Here is a 15,409-nt window from a genome sequence, read left to right on the forward strand (position 1 = left end):
GTCTGTCTGTCTGTCCGTCCGTCCGTCCGTCCGTCCGTCCGTCCGTCCGTCCATCCATCCTTCCCTCTATTTATCTATCTATCTATCTATCTATCTATCTATCTATCTATCTATCTATCTATCTATCTATCTATCTATCTATCTATCTATCTATCTATCTAGCTATCTATCTATCAGTCCATCCTTCTATCTATCTATCAGTCCATTCTTCTATCTATCTATCTATCTATCTATCTATCTATCTATCTATCTATCTATCTATCTATCTATCTATCTATCTATCTATCTATCTATCTATCAACTATCTATTTATCTGTATGTATCTATCTAGCTAGCTAGTTATCTATCAGTCCATTCTTCTGTCTATCTATCTATCCATCTATCTATCTATCTATCTATCTATCTATCTATCTATCGTCCATCTGTCCTTCTATGTATCTATCTATCTATCTATCTATCTATCTATCTATCTATCTATCTATCTATCTATCTATCTATCTATCTATCTATCTATCTATCTATCTGTCTATCAATCAACTATCTATTTATCTGTATGTATCTATCTAGCTAGCTAGTTATCTATCAGTCCATTCTTCTGTCTATCTATCTATCTATCTATCTATCTATCTATCTATCTATCTATCTATCTATCTATCTATCTATCTATCTATCTATCTATCTATCTATCTATCTATCTATCTATCTATCAATCGTCCATCTGTCCTTCTATGTATCTATCTATCTATCTATCTATCTATCTATCTATCTATCTATCATCTATCTATTTATCTATGTATGTATGTATGTATCTATCTATCTATCTATCTATCTATCTATCTATCTATCTATCTATCTATCTATCTATCTATCTATCTATCTATCAGTCCATCCTTCTATCTATCTATCTATCAGTCCATTCTTCTATCTATCTATCTATCTATCTATCTATCTATCTATCTATCTATCTATCTATCTATCTATCTATCTATCTATCTATCTATCTATCTATCTATCCGTCTGTCCATCCATCCATCCTTCTATCGATCTATCTATTTACTATATACTTCTATCTATCATATTACACACATACAAGACAGGGTAAGGTGTGATTTGAACTGAATTGTATAGCCTGGATGGTTTTAGCAGTTTGTACATTGGAATGATTTATCTATATGTCTTTGCTGTTGGATGATGACTTATGTGTACTGTAAAGTTTAATGTAGGTTTTTGCTATTTTTGTTTGTTTAATCTGTCTTGTTTTAAATGTATGTATTAAATGTATTGTTTTGATGTGGACCCCTGTAAGACTTGCGGTGCTTTAGGGCACAGCTAATGGGGATCCTGATAAATAAACTAAACTAAACTAAACTATCTATCTCTGTCTGTCTGTCTGTCTATCTATCTATCTATCAGTCACCCATCCGTCATTCTATCTATCTATCTATTGATCTATCGATCTATCTATCTATCTATCTATCAGTCCATCCTTCTATCTATCTATCAGTCCATTCTTCTATCAATCGTCCATCTGTCCTTCTATGTATCTATCGCTCTATCTATCTATCAATCATCTATCTATGTATCTATGTATCTATCTATCAGTCCATCCTTCTATCTATCGATCTATCTATCTTTCTATCAATCGTCCATCTGTCCTTCTATGTATCTATCGCTCTATCTATCTATCAATCATCTATCTATGTATCTATATATCTATCTATCAGTCCATCCTTCTATCTATCTATCTATCTATCTATCTATCTATCTATCTATCTATCTATCTATCTATCTATCTATCTATCTATCTATCTATCTATCTATCAGTCCATCCTTCTATCTATCTATCTATCTATCTATCTATCTATCTATCTATCTATCTATCTATCAGTCCATCCTTCTATCTATCTATCAGTCCATTCTTCTATCAATCGTCCATCTGTCCTTCTATATCTATCGCTCTATCTATCTATCAATCATCTATCTATGTATCTATGTATCTATCTATCAGTCCATCCTTCTATCTATCGATCTATCTATCTTTCTATCAATCGTCCATCTGTCCTTCTATGTATCTATCGCTCTATCTATCTATCAATCATCTATCTATGTATCTATGTATCTATCTATCAGTCCATCCTTCTATCTATCTATCTATCTATCTATCTATCTATCTATCTATCTATCTATCTATCTATCTATCTATCTATCTATCTATCTATCTATCTATCTATTTATCAGTCTCCATTCATCCTTCCTCCTATCTATCTATCTATCTATCTATCTATCTATCTATCTATCTATCTATCTATCTATCTATCTATCTATCTATCTATCTATCTATCTATCTATCTATCTATCTATCTATCTATCTATCTATCTATCAATCGTCCATCTGTCCTTCTATGTATCTATCTATCTATCTATCTATCTATCTATCTATCTATCTATCTATCTATCTATCTATCTATCTATCTATCTATCTATCTGTCTGTCTGTCTATCAATCAACTATCTATTTATCTGTATGTATCTATCTAGCTAGCTAGTTATCTATCAGTCCATTCTTCTGTCTATCTATCTATCTATCTATCTATCTATCTATCTATCTATCTATCTATCTATCTATCTATCTATCTATCTATCTATCTATCTATCTATCTATCTATCAATCGTCCATCTGTCCTTCTATGTATCTATCTATCTATCTATCTATCTATCTATCTATCTATCTATCTATCTATCTATCTATCATCTATCTATTTATCTATGTATGTATGTATGTATCTATCTATCTATCTATCTATCTATCTATCTATCTATCTATCTATCTATCTATCTATCTATCTATCTATCTATCTATCTATCTATCAGTCCATCCTTCTATCTATCTATCTATCAGTCCATTCTTCTATCTATCTATCTATCTATCTATCTATCTATCTATCTATCTATCTATCTATCTATCTATCTATCCGTCTGTCCATCCATCCATCCTTCTATCGATCTATCTATTTACTATATACTTCTATCTATCATATTACACACATACAAGACAGGGTAAGGTGTGATTTGAACTGAATTGTATAGCCTGGATGGTTTTAGCAGTTTGTACATTGGAATGATTTATCTATGTGTCTTTGCTGTTGGATGATGACTTATGTGTACTGTAAAGTTTAATGTAGGTTTTTGCTATTTTTGTTTGTTTAATCTGTCTTGTTTTAAATGTATGTATTAAATGTATTGTTTTGATGTGGACCCCAGTAAGACTTGCGGTGCTTTAGGGCACAGCTAATGGGGATCCTGATAAATAAACTAAACTAAACTAAACTATCTATCTCTGTCTGTCTGTCTATCTATCTATCTATCAGTCACCCATCCGTCATTCTATCTATCTATCTATTGATCTATCGATCTATCTATCTATCTATCTATCTATCAGTCCATCCTTCTATCTATCTATCAGTCCATTCTTCTATCAATCGTCCATCTGTCCTTCTATGTATCTATCGCTCTATCTATCTATCAATCATCTATCTATGTATCTATGTATGTATCTATCAGTCCATCCTTCTATCTATCGATCTATCTATCTTTCTATCAATCGTCCATCTGTCCTTCTATGTATCTATCGCTCTATCTATCTATCAATCATCTATCTATGTATCTATGTATCTATCTATCAGTCCATCCTTCTATCTATCTATCTATCTATCTATCTATCTATCTATCTATCTATCTATCTATCTATCTATCTATCTATCTATTTATCAGTCTGTCCATTCATCCTTCCTCCTATCTATCTATCTATCTATCTATCTATCTATCTATCTATCTATCTATCGATCTATCGATCTATCTATCAGTCCATCCTTCTATCTATCTATCAGTCCATTCTTCTATCTATCTATCTTTCTATCAATCGTCCATCTGTCCTTCTATGTATCTATCGATCTATCTATCAATCATCTATCTATGTATCTATCTATCAGTCCATCCTTCTATCTATCTATTCAGTCCATTCTTCTATCTATCTATCTATCCATCTATCTATCTATCTATCTATCTATCTATCTATCTATCTATCTATCTATCTATCTATCTATCTATCTATCTATCTATCTATCTATCAATCAGTCTGTCCGTTCATCCTTCCTCCCATCTATCTGTCTATCTATCTATCTATCTATCTATCTATCTATCTATCTATCTATCTATCTATCTATCTATCTATCTATCTATCTATCTATCTATCTATCTATCTATCTAGCTATCTGTCTGTCAGTCTGTCAGTCTGTCCATCCTTCTATCTATCTATATATCAATCAATCATCTATCTATTTATCTCAGTCGTCCATCCGTCCTTTTATCTATCTATCAATACCTCTGCCTGTCCTTCTATCTATCTATCTATCTATCTATCTATCTATCTATCTATCTATCTATCTATCTATCTATCTATCTATCTATCTGTCCATCCTTCCTTCTATCTATCTATCTATCTATCTATCTATCTATCTATCTATCTATCTATCTATCTATCTATCTGTCAGTCTGTCCATCCTTCTATCTATCTATATATCAATCAATCATCTATCTATTTATCTCAGTCGTCCATCCGTCCTTTTATCTATCTATCGATCCCTCTGTCCGTCCTTCTATCTATCTATCTATCTATCTATCTATCTATCTATCTATCTATCTATCTATCATCTTATCTATTTATCTATGTATGTATCTATCTATCTAGCTATCTATCTATCAGTCCATCCTTCTATCTATCTATCAGTCCATTCTTCTATCTATCTATCTATCTATCTATCTATCTATCTATCTATCTATCTATCTATCTATCTATCTATCTATCTATCTATCTATCTATCTATCTGTCTATCAATCAACTATCTATTTATCTGTATGTATCTATCTAGCTAGCTAGTTATCTATCAGTCCATTCTTCTGTCTATCTATCTATCTATCCATCTATCTATCTATCTATCCATCTATCATCTATCTATTTATCTATGTATGTATGTATGTATGTATGTATCTATCTATCTATCTATCTATCTATCTATCTATCTATCTATCTATCTATCTATCTATCTATCAGTCCATCCTTCTATCTATCTATCTATCAGTCCATTCTTCTATCTATCTATCTATCTATCTATCCGTCTGTCCATCCATCCATCCTTCTATCGATCTATCTATTTACTATATACTTCTATCTATCATATTACACACATACAAGACAGGGTAAGGTGTGATTTGAACTGAATTGTATAGCCTGGATGGTTTTAGCAGTTTGTACATTGGAATGATTTATCTATGTGTCTTTGCTGTTGGATGATGACTTATGTGTACTGTAAAGTTTAATGTAGGTTTTTGCTATTTTTGTTTGTTTAATCTGTCTTGTTTTAAATGTATGTATTAAATGTATTGTTTTGATGTGGACCCCAGTAAGACTTGCGGTGCTTTAGGGCACAGCTAATGGGGATCCTGATAAATAAACTAAACTAAACTAAACTATCTATCTCTGTCTGTCTGTCTATCTATCTATCTATCTATCTATCTATCTATCTATCTATCTATCTATCAGTCACCCATCCGTCATTCTATCTATCTATCTATTGATCTATCGATCTATCTATCTATCTATCTATCAGTCCATCCTTCTATCTATCTATCAGTCCATTCTTCTATCAATCGTCCATCTGTCCTTCTATGTATCTATCGCTCTATCTATCTATCAATCATCTATCTATGTATCTATCTATCAGTCCATCCTTCTATCTATCGATCTATCTATCTTTCTATCAATCGTCCATCTGTCCTTCTATCTATCTATCTATCTATCTATCTATCTATCTATCTATCTATCTATCTATCTATCTATCTATCTATTTATCAGTCTGTCCATTCATCCTTCCTCCTATCTATCTATCTATCTATCTATCTATCTATCTATCTATCTATCTATCTATCTATCTATCTATCTATCTATCAGTTGTCCATCCATCCTTCCATATATCTATCTATCTATCTATCTATCTATCTATCTATCTATCTATCAGTTGTCCATCCGTCCTTCTATCTATCTATCTATCTATCTATCTATCTATCTATCTATCTATCTATCTATCAGTTGTCCATCCATCCTTCCATATATCTATCTATCTATCTATCTATCTATCTATCTATCTATCTATCTATCTATCTATCAGTTGTCCATCCGTCCTTCTATCTATCTATCTATCTATCTATCTATCTATCTATCTATCTATCTATCTATCTATCAGTCACCCATCCGTCATTCTATCTATCTATCTATTGATCTATCGATCTATCTATCTATCTATCTATAAGTCCATCCTTCTATCTATCTATCAGTCCATTCTTCTATCAATCGTCCATCTGTCCTTCTATGTATCTATCGCTCTATCTATCTATCAATCATCTATCTATGTATCTATCTATCAGTCCATCCTTCTATCTATCGATCTATCTATCTTTCTATCAATCGTCCATCTGTCCTTCTATGTATCTATCGCTCTATCTATCTATCAATCATCTATCTATGTATCTATGTATCTATCTATCAGTCCATCCTTCTATCTATCTATCTATCTATCTATCTATCTATCTATCTATCTATCTATCTATCTATTTATCAGTCTGTCCATTCATCCTTCCTCCTATCTATCTATCTATCTATCTATCTATCTATCTATCTATCTATCTATCTATCTATCTATCTATCTATCTCTCTATCTATCTATCTATCTATCTATCTATCTATCTATCTATCTATCTATCTATCTATCTATCTATCTATCAGTTGTCCATCCATCCTTCCATATATCTATCTATCTATCTATCTATCTATCTATCTATCTATCTATCTATCTATCTATCTATCAGTTGTCCATCCGTCCTTCTATCTATCTATCTATCTATCTATCTATCTATCTATCTATCTATCTATCTATCTATCTATCTATCTATCCATCCATCCATCCATCCGTCCTTCTATCTATCTATCTATCTATCTATCTATCTATCTATCTATCTATCTATCTATCTCTCTCTCTCTCTCTCTCTCTCTCTCTCTCTCTCTCTCTCTCTCTCTCTATCTATCTATCTGTCAGTCATCCATCTGTCCTATCTATCTATCTATCTATCTATCTATCTATCTATCTATCTATCTATCTATCTATCTATCTATCTATCTATCTATCTATCCATCCGTCCTTCTATCTATCTATCTATCTATCTATCTATCTATCTATCTATCTATCTATCTATCTATCTATCTCTCTCTCTCTCTCTCTCTCTCTCTCTCTCTCTCTATCTATCTGTCAGTCATCCATCTGTCCTCCTATCTATCTATCTATCTATCTATCTATCTATCTATCTATCTATTTTTTTAGTGTTTTCATGTTTTTTTTTCGGTTTTGTTTTTTAACAAATCCCTGTAAAATCTGAGGATTTATACGTAATGATTTACTGACTGTTCTGTAATGGCATGTGTTTCTTTCCGTAGTCGGCTGATAAAACCGACATAAAGCATGTTCTGCGTCGAGGCCCCTAAGATGTATAAAAGTCTTGTTTGCTTTTTTTCCAAATTCCTTTCAGATCCACGGTCCTTCTAACTAATCACATATGGCACGAGATTAATGTGCGCTCCAGTGACATAAATCTGAAGAAACTGCTGGGAAAGCATTATTCACCTTTGACCCCGCGAAGGATTAGTTTCTTTCACATCTGCGTTGCACTGCAAAGATTATACATCAGCGCTTTTATGAAAAAAACAAAACAAGTAACTGCAATTTTACTTGTTCATTTATGCACTGAGTGACTTTCCTGACCTTTGGGCCTTTGAGACCTGTCAAAACCTCAATATGGAATTCCAGCAATTTGTGTCGGTCAGGGAGGAAAATAATAATATCCTTCTCTGCAAAAACAAACTGCAACACTAATGTACATTACTGTGTGCTGAGCTGACAAATACTCCTAGACAGAAGCCGAAAAGAATCGGTCCTCTGAGCTCCTGCACATGTCAGCTATCCTCTGCTGTTTCTAGCTGGAGGGAAAGCTAGACATGGAGAGCTCCTTTTCTCCTCTGACCATGCTGTGCTGTCTTGACCACAGGAGGAGAAGGAGAGGAAGGAGCAAGAGGAGGCGCGCAAGAAGCAGGATGAGGATGCCAAGAAGAAAAAGGCTCTTACAAACATGACCCAGCAGTATGGTGGCGTCCAGCAGAGGGTCAGTGACCTCACACACACACACACACAGATCCCGACTACATGATGAGCACTCAGTGATTTACATATCTGATGGCTGAAATGAGTGGGGGATTTTAGTTTGCCAAACATAATACTGTGTGTTGGCTTCACTGGCCGTTGAGCCATAGAAACACTTTGTGCTTTGGTTTTATAAAAAAGAGACCTGACATTTTGTGCTGGTCAGGTCATAAAGGGCCCGATGTCAGTTTGCACTGACACAGAGCGGTTTTCATTTGTAAAATGTAATTCCCAAACGTAGAAACTTTATCAAGGGGCTGAAGTGATCCTGAAAACGGTATGGAGACCATTTTAAAAATGTGATGAGAGCATCACCCGAGACTTAGTCATTTGACTCATGATATAAATGCAGCCATGATTTCCTCTGTTCTCTTCTTCACCCTTTCCCCTTTTGCCTTGATTTGTCTATCCAGCAAGATGGCAAGAAGGGAGCAAAGAAGCAGACGGAGAGAGAAAAGAAGAGGAAGATCTTGTCAGATAGGAGGAAGACTCTTATCATTGACCATCTCAATGATGACAAACTCAAGTACGGCCAGCCATGCACCTCCGTCACAATGTCTGCGACAGTAATTCACAGTTCCACATCAGGCCTGTTGGTCACTTTCCGGTCTGATGCAAATGATTTGTTTGAAAGAATAGCTCACCTGTATTCCATCAGCTGTACTGGAGAGTTGTGCACTTTTTTTTTTTTACATGGTGTGTTGGGTTTCTGATGCTGAAATCCTTTTGTTGCATTTAAAACAGGGAGAAGGCCAGTGAGCTGTGGCAGTGGTTGATGGAGCTGGAGGCCGAGAAGTTTGACCTTGGCGAGAAACTGAAACATCAGAAATACGATGTAAGAAGCGTTGCTCCGGGTGCTCTCATGCGCTCAACATTTCAAGAAATGACTTCAATAATTGAAAAGTTTTGATCCGAATCAGCAAATCCACCTGTCAATTTACTCCAGCAATAACAGTGCTGGGGTGGAAGTAAAGGTTAATGTCAGAGCGATAACCTTTCATTTGTACTTTCTCCCAAACTCTGGAATGGCTCCTTAAAATCCTTAGATAATATCCCCTATAAAAATTTTACTGCAGTTCGAATCCTCGTGTTGCCTCCGGCTTGGTCGGGCGTCCCTACAGACACAATTGGCCGTGTCTGCGGGTGGGAAGCCGGATGTAGGTATGTGTCCTGGTTGCTGCGCTAGCGCCTCCTCTGGTCGGTCGGGACGCCTGTTCAGGGGGGAGGGGAAACTGGAGGGAATAACATGATGCTATTGCATGATGCGCTACATCCCCCTGGCGAAACTCCTCACTGTCTGGTGAAAAGAAGCGGCTGGCGACTCCACATGTATCAGAGGAGGCATGTGGTAGTCTGCAGCCCTCCCCGGATCGGCAGAGGGGGTGGAGCAGTGACCGGGATGGCTCGGAAGAGTGGGGTAGTTGGTCTAGTACAACTGGGGAGAAAAAGGGGCGGGGGGGGGGGAGTTACTGGAAGATATTCCACTTAAACTGCTTTCATGTGTATTGTATATCAACACTTGAAACGGCTTTGTTCAATTAAAGCCAATTTTAGGCACTGACATTTATTCAGATTATAATCTTATTTATGATACGAGATACAAACTGGTGATCCTCAGCTTGCTTTCTTAATTTAAAAAAAAAGCCACAGAATACAATAGCTGAGATTTAAATTGTATGTATTTGTCATCGTGAGGCATCCTGAGATGGCCTGTTAAAACTTCTGTGGCTTGATTTACAGATGAATATACTCCAGATTCGAATCACTGAGCAACAAAAGTTGTGAGTAACCATTTGCTGTCGGGTGTCAGCCTCCTGGTTGTTGTGTAGTCTTGTTTGTCCGTCCGTTGTCGTGTCATTATCTGAGTCATGGTCAAGCAGAACGAGGATAAAGCCCGGGGTCATTCTCCACTACAAGGTGAAACCGGTAGGATCTTGATGAGCAAGCCGTCTGCAGTGAGTGGCGCATGCAGTAGCATTCAACCGATGATTCAAGTGTCGTTTCATCCAGTTTATAGTCGGACTGAGATCGAAACACTCTTTTCTAACATCACTTATCACTTTAATTATCATGTACGTTGTGCAGGCATGTTCTGCTGAAAAAATATACCAGCATAAAAGCTTGAACTCATACTCATGATGTCATCAGACACTCATTTACATACAACCAATCAGAGCAAAACAACAAATTATAAAACCTCACCCACCCTTACCGCCAACTCTTGCTTGTACTTGTCACTCAAAGGTCAGCTCATGAATATTAATGTAGACTAGCCCACTCCCTCACAGTTCTTCAGATAGTTGAGAACAATTATGGATAGATGTATATTAAAAAAAAAAATCACATTATGGTGACCCTAACGTGGCATGTGGAATGGGGCGACCCCTAACGGGAGCAGCCAAAAGTTGTAGTAGTATAAAAAAACCACAATATTGGTCACAAATGAAGAAATGAAGAAAAAAAAATGTCACGTATGTTTTATGACATTGTCTTTTTAGAAATGAAAAGCCAAATCTGATCACTGATTTCAGTCCGACTTTAAGTACCGCATCAACTATAAATGATGTCATCCCTGTAATTACAGAGTCAAATCAATAGTTTGAAATGAAAAGGGGCTAAACCCAATAACAGAAACCAGAGAACCAAGACTCTGGCGCTGTGATGTCTTCGGGGCATGCGATGTGTTGCTGTTTGAGTTAATAGTGAATCACAGACTTGGTGGAGTCATTGAGTCTTTAAGATTTGAACCAGAAAATGTCCCGATGCCCTCCAGAAAATCTATTCAGGCACTGCCTCTGTCATCTTTTACAAATTTTCCAATTGATCCCCAGTGAGGCTCTACTCAGGTGTGATATGACATATTGGCAGGTGAGGTGGGGGGGTCTCATCTCTCATCCCTAGCCATAGCAGACGCGTGCTGACACAAACCTAGCAGTAGACAAGACATTACAACACTGACACTTTGTTTGTACAGTCAGGTGGACTCGAGGTGGACCTGTACCTGAAGTCTGGTGGGTAACATTTTTGGACCACCCGGTTTAGCTATCTGACATCCCATCTTGCAGCGCTCTTCTTTGGGACCCCCAGGTCCATTCTTCATCTCCATGGGTGTCCGATCCTGTCTCTTTAGGGTCTCTTGTGTCTGCTTTTCCTTTGTTCAGTTGGTCTTCCATGTTATGTGTCCCCCACAGATCACTCAGCTACTGGCTCGTGTTCATGACCATCAGAGGTAAGTGAGCTCTCACCTGATGTAACCTGAGTCATATCTGACGTTGAACCTCCTCAGGAAACATCTCGGTTGTCCCACTAAAGGTCAAAAAATTACACCTGATGCAAAATTTTGCATATTCAAGTAAGGAATTCCCCAAAACAAGCAAATTAGAGATTTCTTGAAAAAAGATAAAATCACATGTTTACCTGAAAGACCAGTTTGAAAGAAGCTAGATCACATTGGTTTTGGTAAGTTCTGTCTCGTCTCAAGCACAACTTCTTAAGTTTAGGCAGTTACTGGGCAAAACGAAACTCCATCACTCACTCAGGCACTCATGTGACCTTGACTGTGCATAACGGAATTGACAGAGGAATTTCATTTAAAAAGCATGTTAGGTCAAGAACAGTCATAAAAAAAACTATATATATTTAAATATAAACTGCAGGATTACAGGCTCGGCACGAAGCTCTACAGGCACGAGGCCCTGCGCGGTCACCCACTTCGCACAGCCCATGCGACGGTTCTGAATTTGAGTAGTCTCTGATCATAGCAAACCTTTCTCAAGACATATATAAACTGGGGACGCAAAGGGCTAATCTTTCAAACCAAATTGGGTAACTTTTCTTCCTCACATTTCGGAAGGCCGTAGTCCCTATTAAACAGTTTTGCGGCACGTGACTCTATTGCTGAAGCCATCAAGTATTTTTAGATGTCAAGACGTTTAGCAGGTGTGTTACATTATCTAGGCTATTATATCCATCATTACCCTCAAGGGCCTTTTTAAAGTCACATTAGCTTTCTTGGGAAGGTTAATGTGGGAAAACTAAGAGACAAGCATTGGAAAAGGTCAAAGAAAAGATTGTGGCATAATGTGGTGCAGTTAAGGTCCTCGCACTGCTTTCTAAAACGAGAGAAGCCACGTGGATGCTTGATATTTAACTTTACCCTTGACCATGGGAAACATTAGGTCAGTATGAAGTTGGCTTGTTTTATCTGTACTGGGGCATCAATCTTCGTAATCGATCCCGATTTGACCAGCATGCACTGGTCTACGTTGCCATCTTAATCTTGTCTCCATCTTTCTTAACCTCTTTAATTCTTGTAGCTAGACCCCCCCCCCATACCATTCTCCATCCCTCTTTTTCATCTGTATTTCTCCATTAATTCCTTCCTATAGTATATAGATGGAAATAGTTTGGGAAGATTGTGATCCTAATCAACAGCCATATTTCAGCTTTTGAACTCAATGAAATAAAGTGACCGTGTCTTTGAGGAGGGTACGAATCGCCCTCCTTCACCGATTTTAATGCTGCGGTCGGTAGGAGAGACAGCCAAGAGGAAACCCCATCATAGTCTGGATGCTTGCATTGACAAACATGCAGATTTTGACCTAGGTTTGGCTTTCCCATGTACAGTATCTACAACCTTACATGCTGTTATTCTCACAATAGTGTTTACAAACGTTGACTCTGTGGCACAAGTTTCTCCCCGGTTGAAGGCAGAATGCAGCATATCCGGGTTGAATCAGCCGGTAAGTGTTGATGCTTGTCTGTTGAAGCCACATTTTGGCCAGAGTAAGCTGTAGGCAAATCAGACCTTGATGGCAAAGATACTGAAAAAGAGAGTATCAAAGGTAAGACTGCTGCTGATAGGATACAATCACTGGTCACCATCTGCCGTGTGTGACGTCATGTGTGGTTACCCACGTTTTGTTTTTTTTGTTTTTTTTTTTAAAAAGCATGCTCCTTTAACCCTCCTTCCCACTTTCCCTTCACTATGTGTCTTAAGGTGAGCGAGTGAGAGAGAGAGAGAGAGTAGTCTTGGGTATTAACTCAAATTGACATTTCTCTCTAAGTGTCTGTCAATGTTGATCACCCACAGGAACGCCCGTGGGCTGTCATTCAAATGAATGCTTAACACTGTCAATAAATCCAACCATTTTGTATACACTGTACTGTACATTGTATGTATACTGGTACACTGTCATGTCCATCTACCTCAGGCATGTATGTAAGTAACCTGCTAACATCTATTTCAGCACATATCTGATATATTCTCTGCACCATTGCACTTTATCACCTCTTATTTCACCTGTATATAGTCAATTCCTGTGTATATATCTGAAGACTGTTGTGTTGTAGTGTTGTTATTCTATGTTAAGTACGCTGAGAGAGCCACGAAACCAGAATCAGATTCCATGTATGTGCAGACCTACATGGCCAATAAGCATGATCCTGGTTCTGAACTATTGTTTTAGTCTTAGTTCAGTTCAGTGAGTGTCTGTCATGTAAAAAGAAAGTTCACATGTTCAATCCACCAATCAGTCATGTGTTGTGGCCACGCCCCTTTTCAGTACAAGTCACCCTGAAAAGCTGAAATGTGAGTGAAAGAGGGCGAGAGACATAGACATCTAAAGAGAGAGAGTGAGAGAGAGAGGACCCAGCATGGAATCTTTTTTTTCTAGTACCAGCTACTCGCTCTCTTTCTGTTGTCTGTCTGTAGAAATCTGTTCTCGCGCTCTGTTGCCTGATTGACGTGAGTCTCAGCCAATCAGAGCCACAATAAATATGATGAGAATTATTTTCATCTGTGCTGCTTGTTTACTGCTTATTGTAAATGTAAATCTCTACTCTACTCTATCTAGCTATCTATCTATCTAATCCATGTCTGACTGCATTCATTTAAATAAATGCTCAATTAGTATGAATGTTTTTCAACAAAATAATACCAAAATTACTTAGTGCAGTATGAAATATCAATCACTTTTCATCAGGATATCAAACTTTTAATGTTTCAGATATCCATTCATTTTAATTTAGATATTTGTTGTTGTTGCTGGGATAGGCGCCAGCGTCCCCGAGACCCTGATTAGGGTAAGCAGTTTGGATAAGTGATAGATGGATGGATGGATATTTGTCCATTGTATTGCAGATATCAGTAGTACACAGTACTATGAGGTGGACGGGTGGGTTTTCATAGGGTAATATTGTAGTGTAGTGGTTAACAATACTGCTTCATGAGCAGAGGGTTGTAGGTTCGATGTCAGGTCTTATGTTTAAGAGGCTTTCAGCTGTTTGCTCCCCCCCCCCGCGCACGTACACACACATACACAGCTTCATTACAAATTGTCCATACACGTGACTAGTCAAGTCAAATTTATTTACAAAACACATTTAAAAACGTAATTCACTCTGAAGAGCTGAAACGTGAGTGAAAGAGGGCGAGAGACATAGGCAGACACCTAAAGAGAGAGAGAGGGTAATCCTTTTTTTTAGTACCGGTTACTACTCGCTCTCTTTCTGTTGTCTATCGATGTCGATCACCCGCGAGAAATCCCCTCGCTCGCTCACTTTTCTGTGGGTGATCGACATAGAGGCACCATAGAAACCTGTTCTCGCTCTCTTTGTTGCCTGATTGACGTGAGTATCAACCAATCAGATCCACAGTCAGTCTGACGAGAATTATTTTCATCCGTGCTGCTGTTAACTGCTTGCTGTCTGTCTCTGTCTGTTTGTCTGTCAGATTTGATGACAAACAATCAAATGCTTTGTTTGCTGTAGTGATGATTTAGTCCAAACGCGGCTGGTTGACTCCGCTCGTTCTGTAAAACCAGTGAATCCGGTTGAAGGTTACTGGGGGCCGGAGTCTCAGCCAATCATTGTCTATTCACACTTGTGAACAACGAAGAGTGTGTAATGGGAAATATAAGACCTGGAACTGAACCTGCAACCACCTGCTCATGAAGCGTTACTGTTAACCACTGCACCACTACTGATATCTTCAATACAATGAACAAGTATCCAAATAAAAATGTTTTAAAAATGTAAAGTATATTCTAATGAATAGTGATTGATATGTCGTACTGCACTGGGTAATTTTGTAATATTTTGTTGAAA

At 37.3% G+C, this 15,409-nt stretch overlaps 1 protein-coding gene across 1 annotated transcript in view; it reads left to right on the forward strand.

The window, feature by feature from the left end:
- Window positions 1–15,409, forward strand: part of LOC130109685 (troponin T, cardiac muscle isoforms-like) — a 28,884-nt gene that overhangs the window by 12,105 nt on the left and 1,370 nt on the right. The window contains exons 7-10 of the mRNA XM_056276680.1: window positions 8,151–8,264; window positions 8,716–8,828; window positions 9,047–9,137; window positions 11,494–11,531. Coding sequence (XP_056132655.1) covers window positions 8,151–8,264; window positions 8,716–8,828; window positions 9,047–9,137; window positions 11,494–11,531 — 356 coding nt within the window. The remainder of the gene's footprint in view (window positions 1–8,150; window positions 8,265–8,715; window positions 8,829–9,046; window positions 9,138–11,493; window positions 11,532–15,409) is intronic.

Source organism: Lampris incognitus, chromosome 3 (assembly GCF_029633865.1).
Source record: "Lampris incognitus isolate fLamInc1 chromosome 3, fLamInc1.hap2, whole genome shotgun sequence".
Lineage (NCBI taxonomy): Eukaryota > Metazoa > Chordata > Actinopteri > Lampriformes > Lampridae > Lampris > Lampris incognitus.